General features: G+C 54.0%; 1 protein-coding gene across 5 annotated transcripts in view; it reads left to right on the top strand.

Annotated features, from left to right (window-relative positions):
* Nucleotides 1-14,217, top strand: part of RNF216 (ring finger protein 216) — a 76,916-nt gene that overhangs the window by 1,318 nt on the left and 61,381 nt on the right. For 2 of the 5 annotated variants that reach the window (XM_080557416.1, XM_080557420.1), the window contains exons 2-3: nucleotides 11,814-11,942; nucleotides 13,131-13,264. In XM_080557416.1, the coding sequence (XP_080413542.1) occupies nucleotides 11,876-11,942; nucleotides 13,131-13,264 (201 nt within the window). In that variant the 5' untranslated portion in view covers nucleotides 11,814-11,875. Of the gene's footprint in view, nucleotides 1-939; nucleotides 1,959-1,980; nucleotides 2,945-11,813; nucleotides 11,943-13,130; nucleotides 13,265-14,217 lie in introns of those variants that run through there. The other 3 variants (XM_080557418.1, XM_080557419.1, XM_080557417.1) reach the window with 3 other exon arrangements.

Here is a 14,217-nt window from a genome sequence, read left to right as displayed (position 1 = left end):
GAGGTCCGGTTCTTACCTGAAGGATCAGCCGCTGCTCTGAGACTCCTGGTGCCTTACAATAAAAAGGCCGCTGGGCACTGTGAGGTCCGTTACTGAGGCACGGTGCTCAGTGACTGCAGCTCAGCTGTCTGCTTTTCACAGCATCCCTTCCTGTGCCTTTTGAAGCTCGCTGACCGCCGTGCAGCACGGCGGATTTTCTTGCTTTATTTCGGCCGGTGGTCCTCAAAGCAGCAGCTAGTTGCCTGGATAGCTGAGAAGAGCAGGCGGCGCTCCTCTGTTGTGTCTCGTGGTGCTTGGTTCCTGTTTCTTAGCACCCACGGAGGCAGCAGAACTCTTCCCTGGAGCCGCTGGGGGAGGCTTCCAGCGGTGGCGGGCAGGTGGCTGGGCCAGGCTTTGCGTGCCCCATCACCGAGTGACCTTGTGCTGCTGCTGGAGGGGAGCAGGAGCCTTTTTCTGACCCCCTGGGTACCTGCTCGGAGGGAGAGGGGGATGTCTGAGAGCCAGCGCTCTGCAGACACGAGTCCTGAGCAGTTTTTGGTGCCTGGCTGTGTGGGTACTGCGCCGTAGGAATGCACGGTGCAAGCTGCAGGGTGGGGGCTGCTTTCTGTAGGGCGAGCAGATTTGCGGGGACGGCTTTTTAGGTACGGGACTGCAGGATTCGCAGCTCTGATCCGAGTTTCTCGTTTCTAGGGCTGGTGCGTTGCAAATTCCGCTGCCTTTTGCTATTGTAAACATCTTAATAGATTTCATGTGCTGGGTGCCTGCGCAGTGTGACTGGACGTTAATAAACAATCGTCCCGACAGGAGCTTGTGCCTGGAGTACCGAGGCTTGGGAAAGGATTCAGCCCCGCTTCCTGAGGAAGATCTGCAGCCGCGCTCGGCCCCGTAGCGCGGCGTTTCGGTAACGGGCCGCCCTCCGCCTCCCTCCCTCCTTCCTTCCTAGGACGCTTTCCTGTCGGGCTGGCTGCAGGCATCCTTCTCGGGCAACCGCAGGAGCCAAAGTGCAAATAACCGTCCCCAGGGCAGCGGCTGGGGCAGGCTCTGCTGATGGCAAGGTGAATTCTGGCTTCCAGCAGGGTGCTGGCAGCCGGGCCCGGGCTTGTGTTTCAGAAGCTGCCCCCAGAACTCCAAATTCCTCGGTAGGCCGGTGCTTTGTCTGCCGGAGAATGCCGTGGGCGTTCCTGCCACCAGCCTGTAACTAACTCTGCCTCCCCCGAGCTAGGATCCCTCGCAGCGCTTTGAAATTGGACGCAAATTGCTAAAAAGTCCCGTGGCGAAACTAGGTGGAGCGCGCAGCTGCAGGGAGGCAGGAAGCGTGTCCCGGGGGCCAGGAGCCGCTTGCCGAGCCTGAGCAGCTCAAACCCGAGCGAGAGGGAGAAGCGGAGCCCTCTGGATGTCCCTAGTGCCTGCTGGAAGAAGATCCCATTCATTAATTTGGGACGGGTGGCTTCTGTTGTTGTTTTTTTCCGAGGCGTTGTGCGTGGTTTGCCGCGTAATGGCGCAGGCAGCTCGGCGCGGCGACGGGTGCTGCTGCTTGCCGGGGGCCGAATTCTTTTCGGGACTGTCAAAGCTGCGCCGCTCGTCCTCCTAGGCAGCGGCTTGGGTCCTGCGCGTGGATTTGGTCTGGAGATATTTAAAGCCTGCGTTTAAATGGACTCAGACGTGGGCCCCCGTTGTGAACTGCTTAGAGGAGAGGCTCCAACGGTCTCAGGAGCCTGCGTGCCCTAAAGCTCCGTGTCCCACCTGCCCTGCTGGGCCTGTGGGCTGCTACGTGTCGTTTCGGCTGCTCCTGGTAGGATCTCTCCGTGGTGGGGGAAACACGTGGCTTGTCTGGGACTCCGGCTATCTTCCAGGAGCAGCTGGGAGCCGAGTTTATCGGTGTGCTCGCAGGCCGGTTCCTGGGTTTGAAATAGAGCCAGTGCTGTGCCGGTGTCAGCGTCTGCCTGATGAGAGGTCCGGTGGGTTTGTTTTAAGGGGGTCACTGGTATGGGGTCCGTGGCTCTGGGACATCCTGCGGGGGTAGGTGAGGAGAGCAGGAGAAGGGAGAGAAAAAAGCCCTCACCAGTGTCCTGGTGGCTTGAACGAGGTCTTTGCCGAAGCCCTGAGATGGGAGCTAACGAGGAATGTTTCGCTGAGCTGAGCTAATCGTGTTCTCGGCTGCCTTTGTGGCGCTTTTATAAGACCTGGAGTTTATTTTGGAAGTATCTCAAGAGCGATGTGTTTCCTGTGGGTCAGCGCTGAAGAGCTTGTGGTGGGCATAAATTCGTAACGGTCCTCGAGGAGCCTTAATTCCTGGGGACTGTGAAATGCTGCTGCTGCTGGCCGACACCTTGCTCCCGATCAGCAGCGCTGCCGCGGTCCCGTCCCTGCGCTCACGGGGGGAGCTGGCAGTACCTGATTCGGTGGGAAAAAGCTTTGGGATTTGGGGAACAGATCTCGACAAGGGGAGGACGGAAACGCTGCCCCGAGTCACGCCGCCGTCTCTGGGTGTTTCTGACCGAGGTGCTTGGCTGACAGCCAGCACGCTGGGTCCGTGCTCCCCGAGAGCAGAGCTCGGGGAGGCTGGGAGAGTCGGGAGGGTGGCTCCTGGGTGGTGGCAGCGCCCACCTCGGTCTGCTCGTTCGCTCCCGGAGCCCTCTGACGCCGCCGCCGCTTGGGCAGGGGAGAGGGAAACGAAACGCGGCTTCCTGCTGGCTTTGCGGGGCTCTTGTCGCTTCCGCGGGGCGACTTTCAGAGGCTGTCGTTTTCAGGGGCAAAGCCGATGAGTCGAAATAAGCCCGGGAGCGTCCGTAGGTGTCGGGGTGACCTGGAACGTTTTCAGCTGGCTCCCCAGGACGGGCACAACGTCGGAGGCGAGCGCTGTGAGGAGGCCGAGCTCTGCCCGTGTTACGTGGGCAGACGCCGGGACGGGACCCGCGGAGGCGTCGCGTGGTAACGCTGTGCGGTAAGGCCATCGGGATTCGCGCTAGCTAGGAGCTCTGTGGAGTATCGGGGTGCACGATGGCCTCAGGTAGCGCAGTTTGTGTGAAGCACGTCTCGCGCACGGGTCCTGTGCGGCCGCGTTGGTGCTGACGTGCTCCTGCCTGGCTGCGGGCGCCGCTCCTGCTGCTCCTCGGCTGGAGGCAGCGGCCGGCGTCGTGCAGCCTTTGCGAAGCCAGCGTTAGGAACACGTTTACGCTGCTGCCTCCAAAAACCCCCAAGACGTGATGCCCCCTCCATCAGATACAGACACGCACGGCCCCCTCTCCCTGCTGCGTGCTGCGGGTCGGTTTTGCCTGGAGGTGCCCGCAGGCCACCGGTCTAAGGAGCCTCCCACCCACCTACCGGGGGCAGGTAGGAAATGCTGGGGGCTCAACGTGTTACAGGGGGATGGGGGGGGTGGAAAATAGCAGCGGTGTTGCTGCCCGGCAGGCTTCCCTTCTCTCCCTGCTGGTGTGCTGCACTGTAATGCGATTTGAGGAAGCTGACAGCAGCGGCGTAACGGGGAGGCAGGAAAAGCAGCTCTTTCTGCAGGAAACGAGCGGCGCGGGGCGTTTCGCGCTTCCCCTGCTGCTGGGATTTCCAGCCGCAGATGCACAGGGCTGGCAGGATCCTTTAGCAGCAACTTGGCTAGCGAAAACAGCTCGCGTCCCCTCTCTGTAGTGTTAAACCAGAATCCCGTTATCGCGGAGTGTATCATTGTGGATAAACTGGGAGGCGCCCCGGGATCGGCCTCGGCTAGCACGGGCCAGCTCGCAGCGCCTGGGGCACGCCTCCAGAGCCTTGGTGTCCTCTGGTTTGTTCAGCAGTCTGTGGTCGCTTTTCCTGACCCTCCATCCCAGCTGCTTCAATGATCTGCTCGATGCCGCACTGTTGCAACACCCAGGAAAAGAATCCCTTCTGCTCTGTGAAGGCTTCAGCAGCGTTGGACACCTCGACTGCGATGACTAAGGGATAGGCACGCGGATCTGCAGCCTGGAAGCAGTCGTGTCCTTAGCAAACGCTCTGACTTCAGTCTGGGCAATCTCTTAGCTGTCGTGGTCCTCTTGATCTCGCATGTGCAAGGTATTCATTTCCTTTGGGCTGGGATTAGGTCCTTGTGGCCTCCTGGATCTGTGTGAGCGCGGAGCTGGAGAATCGCTGCGCAGTGCTTCTTTCCTGGCTTTTTAGCTGGTCGGTTGGGAATTCAGTCTGTCCTGGTGAGCTGTAATAGCCTCGGAAAAGAAAAACGCTGGCTGTGGAGCAGCTCTAGGCCTGGCCGCGGGCTGGTTTTGCTGTTGTCAGTTCTCACAAAGCAAAGCCTTTGCGCGGGGCAGCCGAAGGTGCACAGCATCTTCCGAAGCAGAGCCTGATCCTGGGCGAGGAGCACGCCTCGTCTGATGCCCCTTGGCTCTGGGCTCGTGCCGTGTCTCAGCTCTCAGGCTGCTGTTTAAGATCTCCCCCCCCTGCTTGCAGCTTATTTCAGCCTCTTCTTTCTGTTCTCCCAGTTACGCCACGGCAGACGTGTGAAGAGAGACGGTGTCACATCTGAGCCCTGCTTTTTTTTTTCCAGGGCTTTTCTTGTTAAAGCTCTACTGGCTCCTGGCGCAGCTCAGCGCAAAAGGAGGTGACAAGCGATGGAGTGGGAATGGGGCTGTCTAAGGCAGGTATTGCAGCCAGACGCTTCTTAACGTGCAGGCGCCGCTTCTGGCCGCCACCAGTGACTTCGGAGTTGTGACGAGAGCAGATGCTTGACGTGCCTCCCAAAAAAAAGGGCTGCCATAAATGGAACATGACCTGGGAAGGCATTCTGTGCGGAAGTCCCTAATTCTGGGATGTTTGGCACCTGCACGCTATAGAAGAACGGTTGGGGGCGGACTTTGAAGCCAATACTTCTGAAGAACCGCGCGGGCTGACACAGCAACCTTTGTTCCTTTTTGCTAAGGTGGGCTACTGCAGCGAGTGGTTTTATTTCCTCTTCTGTGCCGCCTCCAGGTCAAGTCTCAGCTTTTACCATCAGCAGCGCTGTGAAATGAGGTGAGGCGTGCTTCGCAGGCTTCGCCCGGCCGTGAACGCAGAATTTCACGTGAGAGGCTCAGCTCATGGCTTTAAACAATGCAAAGAAGAATCCCCTCATCCTTTCCGTGTTTGCTGCTGGTGCGTTTTGGTGTTGCTGGATCCCAGCCTCCCAAACCCAGCTCAGATCGTTGTGTCTGGAGCAGGGCTGCTGGGTAGCAGCTTAGCATCTAGGGTGCCGTTGTGACGTGCTTGACGGTTCAGGATTTTAAAGCCCTCCGGCTGTCACCGCAACTGAACCTGACTCCGGGCTAGTTAGTCCTCTGACCCCTCTTTGCTCTGGGCTAGTTAATCCCTTGCTGCTGCTTTTAGTAGCAGTTTGCAGGCAGTGCTGTAGCCCGTTAGGCAGCTGTGACCAGCAGCCTCAAACTCCTTTGTTTCCCCGTTTCCTCTCCCAATAAAAATCTGGGCTGAGACTGTAACCCGGAGATGTGCACGCGCCTTGTTAAATAACTGCTTAAAAGGTTGCCATTCGTTTTCTTTGTTCTCCTCTACCATTTGAAAGTGACATTTGGGCTTCCTTAAAAAAAGGAAAGAAAAAGGGAAAAAAAACTACTAAGGAATTGGAGAGGAAACATGGTTTCCTTTCTCCCGGAGAGCTCTGTGAAGTGTAAGTGATGGAGAAGCGCTCTCGTATCCTGGGGCACGCAGGTCACTCCTTTTGTACTTCTGTCTGGCCTCTGGGCTGATAGGGAAGAGAAGGCTGCTGCAATTAACATCAGGCAGGGCACTGGCAGGTACGTGGAGCACCTGGTAGTCCGCGGAGACAGACATCAGTGGCTTAATAACGGTGCTGCTCGGGGGGAAGAGCCTCAGCCGCCTTTGGTTGGGGTACACGTGAGTTCAGGGCAAAAAAAAAAACTAGAAGTGAAAGTTGCTCTGGAAGCGGCAGAGCTGCAGATCGCGTGGCTTCACACGCTCTTCCGTTTATCCCCGCCCTGAGACCGCAAAATCAGAACAAAAGGGTGCTTTAAAACAGGTGGGAAACGTGGACAGGTTTCTTTCCTCGTGTACTTGGTGCTAATCGCTGTGCCAAAAACGGAGGTAGGGCACTTTCAGGAATTACAGTTGAACGATGCTCGCACCTTGATGAAACGCCGAACATAGATGAGGTTGTTCAGAAGCCTTGTGCTGTACAAAACGTTTCCTGGAAGTCATAAAAAAAGGAATACTCTAGTGATTTGTGCCCAAGTCATCCCAAAGCGTGCCCTCTGGCTGGCTGTAGGCTGACCGGTTCTCTGGAGCACTGACACCTGAAAGCAGCTCATACCTTGCTGATCCTTAACCTCGCTTGTCCGAATGTCTTACAGCCTGTTCTTGGTGACACCACGGACTGAGAAGTGACCAAAAAAACGGAGCAGCATTGGGATCCATGCGGTGCCACGCTTCTGGCCTTGTTCCAACCACGAGCAGGCTTCAGTAAAGCTGGGCAGCCCCGTGCTAGCGTGCTCGTGGTTCGCTTTTTGTCAGCGAAGTGATAACGAAGCGCTCTGCAGATATCAAAGGAGCTTGCATCAATGGTATGCTTGGTGAAAAGGGCACGGCTGGCTTTGATGTGTGTTTCCCAGCCCGCCTTTATTCCTCCGTAAGAGAGGGCGAGGAGTTGAGAACTTGCAAGAGATCACTGGAAATTGTGATTACTGCCAGAGGAGCTCGGGGGCTGCCTGTCCCTCTCGTCCACCTTAATGACATTCCGGCCTGGAGCGCTGCTTCTGAAATCGCTGATGAGGCTGGCGTGGCTGCAGAAACAGTCCCGGCTGTGCCGGGAGGTGTTTTCTGAGCGGCGCGCCTGTGGGCTGCCTTGCAGGGAGGTGAGCGATCAGTTCCGCTTTGCCGACTGCAGAGCGCCAGTTCTGGTGTCGGTTGTCTCACGTTTTGCTGTAAGGAAGTCAGTTTACCCCTTCCTATGCTCCCAGGAGGAGTTTTGGTGAGACTCCTGCAGCTCCGGGCAGCACCAGGGCTGCTGCTGGGACCTGGTGGTCCTCCGGTCGCTGCCTGAGCATCCCTGTCTGCAGGGGGACAGGGACAAGGCCTTTGGGCTGCCACCAACGCTTCCATTTTGGTGTTTCCATTCAAGGGAAACCGTGCTGCAGGCACACGTCTGCACCTCCGGCTTTATTCTTTCGCAAGCTGCGACGCGGCGGAGGTCGCACAGCAAACGGGCTTTTTGCGCACAGCGTTTCTTACCGGGGGATTTCTAATTTTTGGTGGGGACGAGGCTGCTTAACGTGATCAACCACTCGAGCTCTCCCTGCTTTCCTACGTGACTGAGGAGGAGCAGCCCCCAGCAAACGGCGAGCCCTTTGAAATGTTTCGCCGCGACGCTTGGCAGGAGGTTGGGCTGCTTCGTTTCGCTTCTGGTGTGTTTCGTGTTTTTGTTATTTCTTTTTGAAGGGCTCAGTCCTAGCTTTTCATTTCGCTGGCTGTCGCGAGCAATGCATTATTTAAGTAGCTTCTCTTTGTCTTAGCAGCTTGAAACGAGGCAGAAATTCACCTTGCTCGCAGGCTACCAGGAGACACGTGTGCTGCCTGCAGGCAGGAGGTGGGAACTGAGGCTCTGCTGTCAACGTCGGTGAGCAGCAGCGGCGGTGCTGTGCAGGGGGAGAGGCTACAACATACAGTGACTCGATGCTGCTGACATCTCTTCCATGATGCTCTTTTTTTTCCCCCCGCTTGGTTGGGATTTTGGTTCCAGCCTCCCCTGCAGTGCTTTCTGTCTGCTCCTGTTGCCTTGAGCTAGAGCCAGAAGAGAGCACTTCGTGCTTAGTCCCGTCCTGGGGATGTGGCAGTTCGAGATTTTAAATGCTGTAAGTCGGAAAAACTACGCTATAGTGTTTCTCCCCTCGACTGTGGCTTGAAATCCCAGCCCCATCTGAGGATGCTCGTCACAGCACAAACGGAAGATGGAGGGAGTGCGTTTGAGTTCTGCTCCAATTCCTGCCAGCCAGAAACTTCTGCGTGTGCCGGGACTTTAAATATATGCACGGCACCGATGCCTGCTATTTTTAGGTTAGGCTAAAAATACGTAACGCGGTAGTTGCGGGGATTTGGAGCGGGTTTGGGAATTCACGTGTAAGCAAGCTGCGTGCACCCGGGACCCGCTTCACCTGCTGGCAGCGGGTTTGCCAGCTCGGAGCTGGTGGCTGTGGGGTTTGTACGTTTGTGTGTGTGTGAGGTCAGCTTGGAAATGGGTGTGAACAGGCAGCCCGAGACCTGCTCCGTTCAGAGCAGGGTTACCCGTAAGTCCCCGATGGTCTCCGATTTTTCCAGTAGCTGTTCCATTAATGCTGTTTTTCCCTCTCAAGTTTCTGCAGGAAAAACCTTAATAGAGGGGATTTGATTTCCTGCGCAGTGAAATACCTCAAGTGTGTCGAGTCCTGAGGACGTGGAGGGGTTTGGGAAGCAGAGGGGCGATTCGGTGCGCCGCATCTCCAGCCTGGTGCTGTATCGTGCCGTCAGCAGGTGACCTCCAAGTCACGATAAGGGTTTTGTGTCGTCCCGTTACTGGATTTGGGGCTTGAATCTCTGTAGTTTGGTGTGCTGCAGTGCCGGTGGGAGGTTTTAGGAAGGAAACCCAGCTTGTGTGCGGCTGTCAGGTCGCATTCATTTAAAATAGTTCTTGCATTTGGTCCTAGACTGCATCGTGAAGAAGCTGATGGCTTTGTCAGAGCTCACTTACAGGTGGCCTTATTCTGTACCTATAAATAGGCATGAAAATCGCCGAGGTAGTGTGGGTAGCTTCTTTCCCTCTGCCTCTCTTGCTTTTTATTGTGTTGTTTATGTAGGGCAAGACCCTAGGATGGCTTTGATCTTGTTACTTCACGTTCTTGGCAGCCTGGTGCTATAAACATGAATAAACTTCTTATTCGTGCTGCTAGATGGAACTGGCCTGTGCTTATAGATATTTGTTTAAACGTGAGTCCTCTATTGACAAAATTAACTGCTAGCTTGGTGGAACCTTGCTTTCTACCCTCCAAGCAGAGCTTTTTTAAGCTGCCCGGGTTTTTATGCGGTCTGTTTTGAAAGAGAGAAGTGGTACGTAGCCAGCTCTTTCCAGGCTTGGCCTTTATTTCATTTTTTCTGTTGCCTTGGCTGTATATTATGGCTAATGCTCTTCCGTGAGCCTCTCGGTGATGTGCGAGCACCCTTCTCTTGTACGGGGGGCAGCAGACTGTTATCCCGAACTCTTTCTGGGCCTCTTTCTTGACGTGCAAGTTCCTCTCCAGGTACCTGGAGCTGCCCGGGGTGAGCATTGCCTTTGGCTGGACGCGGACAGCTGTGGACAAAGCACCGGTGGAGCTGTCTGGGAGATGTTTTTGCTGACTGCGCCGAGCGTTTGCGGTGCTGACCGGCCCGCGCATACAGAGCTCTGCTAACGCACCGCATGCCCCTGCGGGGGAAAACTATCGCAGCCGCTGAGCTTTGCTCAGAGCAGATCCGAGCAGACACCTGTCTAGCCTCTGTCTGCACCGTCTGAGGCCGCAAGGGCTGATCTGTGGCGTTCACGACCAGGCTTGTCCCTCCCCAACCAGCCTCGGAGCCGTCCTTTGTCATCTGTTGGGTTGAGCGTTGGCTTCTGCCTGCCGAGCCGTTGCTTCGTCGAGCTCGAGCCGGGGTGGGGGCAGCTGGGGTGAGGCGCTGCCGGCCCCGCAGGGCCTGTTGACCACTGCAAGGAGCGTTTTGTGGGACCAGCTGGGGGAAATGGTTGGCGTGGGTACACCCGCCTGGATCTGAAGAGCCCGGGTTGCTATTCCTGGCTCTGCTTCTAGCCCCGCTTCGTGACCTTGGCCGCGCTGTTCCTTTCAGCGCTTCCATTTCTCCATCTCTTAAATGGCAGGCTCAATATTGATCTTGTTTTCTCGAGTGCTTGGAGGGCTACAGAAGGGAAAACGCTATGCGAGGCTGGGTGGTGGCTAGTCGCAAGTACCAGGGAAAATGGAACGGTAATAACATGGATGTGCCCTTTTAAAAAGGACGGTCTTTTCACCAAGGATGCTCACAATTAGCCAGCCCCTGAGCTGCCACTCCAGCACCTGTCTGCAGGGAGGGAGAGCAGCACTTTCGTGCTGTTCTGGCAACCAAGTACTATTCTGAGTGACCTTGCTTGTAGTAAGGCAGAAGCTGAAGAGCCTTGTGGAAACAACCCCCAAACCTTGGTTTTTGAAGGGTTTTCAAGGCATCGATATGCCCGTGGCGTTCTTGGGGCTGCTCGCTGGAAACAAGGCGTGCTGCTGAAGTTTCAGGGCTCAGATGTAGGGCGAGCTGCGTGTTTGTAGCGATGCTGGTTGGAAGAGACCCGGTCTGATGTCCCACCCAGAGCAGGACATCAGCGGGGTTGGGACCGGCTGAGCCGTGGCCGTTCCTGTCCAAGCCATGAAAGCTGTTAGGGTGGAGGTGCCCTCCAGGGAAGGTTGCTTCAGGCACTGAGCCATGCTGCTGGCACCCTTTGTGTGTGCTAAGCAGTAGTCCTGCCCTACAAATAAAATAAACGAGCAAGGAAGCAGTGTATTGATATTACCTGTAGGTGTGAGGCTTTGGGACTGTGTCTGTGCGTGCTGTAGTGCTGGAGACGTGTGGGTTCCCACCCAGAAGATGGCCGGGTCTCAGCACTGCCTTGCAGTGAGCTTTGGCCTTTTTAACAGCTGCTTTGGTATGATTATGCATTTTTATTTTTACGATTTTACACTGTATTGAATATTGTGAGGATGGTGATGAGTAGTTCCTGGTGTGTGTAGGGGATGTATAAGTTGAAGTTCATTGAGGACATCTGAACAGATTTCTTCATCTGCTGTGCTAGCTGCAAATCGCCTTCCCTGCAGAGAAGGTTAAGTAGAATTATCGAGGAGGAATTTGTACTGCTCTTGTGTGCAAGCAGACAGGATTTTATAGCAGGCCACCATTTTCTTTCAACTTATGCTCTGGTAAAGAATGCAGACGCCTCTGTGCTCTAACAATAAGGCAAATATTTCCCAATAAAAAGACCTTTCTCGTTGCAGTGATCAAACTGCTCGCAGTTCCCATGTACTTAGCTGTTGTGTGATAAAGGGAGCTGGCAGGGCATAAAATGGAAACCAAGTGCTGAGGTTGTGATGATTCCTTGGGTCTAATCCTGCCCCGGAGCCTTCTGCCAGCGCATGGTGCCTATCTGGGAACGGGTGGGGTGGCAGAACAGCCCCAGAAGCTGTCCCGTGAAGGAATTTGAGCCCTGCTGGGTCTCTGTGGCTGGAGAGCAGGTGGAATATCCTGGGATTTGCACCATACCCCCAGGCCTGGCCGATAGGACCTCAATGTTGGCGATCCTTCAGCTGGCGGCGTGGCACCCGTCCCAGCGCTGTGTGCGGTGAGGGGTGGTTGTGGGTGGCTGTCACGGGTGGCAGAGGTGGTGCCGGCGTCCTGGGGCAGCTCAGGCAAGTGGCTTTCGCTCCTCTTACCGGTAGGTGGTGGCAGAAACGCCACTGTGGGGCTTTGACTTCTTGGAAACAGGAAAACAGCTCTGAGCACAAACACCGGGGCTGAGGCTGGCTGCGCAGAAGCACCTCTCCCTTCTTCCTGTGATCGTGGAGCTGCGAGCGCCTCTGAGTTCTCCTCCGGGGGGCTTCTCAGGGCTGATTGTGCTGTCTTAACCCTCAGAGGAGGACCTGAGACGTGCCTCCCTTCGGGCATGGAAAATATCTCCTAAGAGCCTTGCTGGGAGAGCCACAAGAATCCCAGAAGGGATCTAGCAGGGAAGGCCTAGGGTGCCACTGTGTTTGCCTTACTCTTATTATTTTGTCTTCTAGTTCCTCGTTCTAGCCTGATTGCCATGCCTGGGCCTTGATGCTTCTGGGAGCAGCTGTTTAAAATGGCAGAGAGAGGTGGAAATGAAGAAGTAATTCACTTAAACAGCTTCCGTAGTCACAGAGGGAAAGGTGAGTATTGATTTGTGTGTATTTCCAAAGCTATCTCTGTACAGCTCTGCTTACAAGCGCTGGGAATAACAGCCATTAAACTTGCGGGGGTGATGTTAACAGGAAGCTGCTAGTGGGCTGTTCTGCCATGTAATACACCGCTCTGGTTTATTTAATTTTCTGTAGGTAGCCACGAAGCCTCTCATTTTACGCTGACGTGGAATATTTGGCTCTTGTCTTTCTGGTGTTGTACTGCCTTAAGGTAGATTGCTAACTTCTTGGGAACACCCAAGCCACGCAGAGGTATTTCAGCAGGTCTCAGGGGCTCGTGATGTTCCACCTTCTTAAGAACCTCATTTTTAAGAACCTCGTTCGGTTCCTAATAGGGCTGTATGCACTGTAACCCGTCCTTCGAGTGGAACTCAAAATGACGCTTTCTGTGTGTCTGAAGGGTAGATAAATAGGTAGATAAATGCTCAAATTTGGTGGGCGCTTTAAGCTCTTGCGTGAAGTGGTTGTGTGTTGCTGCAGTTACAGAAGTGTAAACCAAATTGTTGTGTTAAATCCTAGGGAAAGTGTGATGGTGTGCTGTAGTACAGAAACCCTCTGCTTCTGGCTGGCATGTATCTCCCGAGTTCCAGCAGCTTTGCTCAGTAGCATCTTTATTTCCCTCTTGACAAACCTTGAGGGTTGTCATCCAATAGCAGGATATCATCTGTGCTCACAGTCAGGGGCCCTATCTCAGGCTGGCGTAAGGTGCTCCCGCGAAGTCACTCTCTTTCAGAAGACACCGAATCGCACATGGAGCCATATCTGTCCTCTAGAACATACTGTGCATCAATAAAAGAAAACGCACGGTACCTGAGATTCAGGCTTTCTCTCCAAAAATTAGGAAGTAGTCTACATGAGTTATTCAGAATCATTTTTGCAGCAGCTTGGCTCGTGCTCACTTTTGGGATAGAAGATTCTCTGCAGGACCATTTCATGCACGTGCCGTTGTGGTCTCTCGAGCTGTAGTTTGTGCGAGGTTTTTGCTCAGAAGGCTGAGGGACGTGGGAGTGCCTGCGGCAGTACGTCGCAGAGGAACCAGGGACCTTTGAGCGCTTCTTCCCTGTTGCTGCAATGGAAGTGTGAAGATGGCTTTTTCACGTGTCCCAGCACTCGTGCTCTGTCATTTGCAAGCAGCTAACTGTACTTACTTTACTGCAGACTGGATTAACCGCAGGGATGACGGTCTTATCACGATATCCGATTCCTCGGATGAAGAATTGCCTTTGCTGTTGGAAAGACCGGCAGAACAGCAGCATGAGGAAGATGATGATGATGTGGTTATCTTGGCAGAGGTAATTTTTCATTCTTGTACGTGTTGCTGCTTTATTCATGGCCTTTATAACCACATCCTGCGCAAATACCTGATGCGTTCCTTTGAGAGTCCTGCCCAGTTGCAGTGATTTACTTAGGGTGTCTTAAATGAGCGTTGAAATGATGGCATTTTGCTGGGTTTACGTGTTTAGTTGTATTCTGGGCACAGGCAGGGAGAAATAGATTGTTAGCTGTATCGTAAAGTTATGCTTAACTTTACGGAAGCTAGAGCCTTCTTTATCTATCTTAATCCAGAAAAAAAGGACTTGTTCCTTAGAATGCAGGTGTTCAAAACCTGCCTTGTTTAACCTTGTGTGCTTTATATCTCTGCTATTTAGAATAGTTCAGTTGGAAGGGACCTTCAAAGATAACCTAGTCCAGACATAACTACTTCAGGGCTAACCAAAAGTTAAAGCATTTTTTTGAGGGCGTTATCCAAATGCCTCCTGAATACTGACAGGCGTGGGGCATCAAGCAACTCTCTAGGAAGCCTGTTCCGGTGTTCAGAACGCTAGATTCTTGTTGGGCTGTTGCAGGCACCTGAGTTTTTGCAGTTTTACAAAGCCAGCCTACTTGGTAAATTTATTTCCACTGGTACAGGCAGTCACACAGAGGAGGGCCAAAGGCATTAGCTTAACCTTATTACTTTGTCTAATTTCAAATTTAAGCTGTATTAAGAATATATTCTACTTTTCTGTTAAAATAACCAGAGTTATTGAGAAAATGGGATGTAAAGATAACTTTTCTGTTTCTTACTTGAAAACAGTATCGGAGAGCATTCAAACTCTACTTGCATTCAGCAGCCTTAGCTTGGCAGAAGCAGGAGCAAGGCCAGAGATTAACATTTTGACCTTTGGTTCTTGCTGCCTGTTAAAACGAATGAATTTGCTGAGATGCAAATATGCCATCCGTTAGTTCCTAATTTCCGGACTCT

Source organism: Anser brachyrhynchus (assembly GCF_964034855.1).
Source record: "Anser brachyrhynchus genome assembly, chromosome: 15".
NCBI lineage: Eukaryota > Metazoa > Chordata > Aves > Anseriformes > Anatidae > Anser > Anser brachyrhynchus.
Note: the sequence above shows the minus strand (reverse complement) of the source record. Positions and strands in the feature narration are given on the sequence as shown.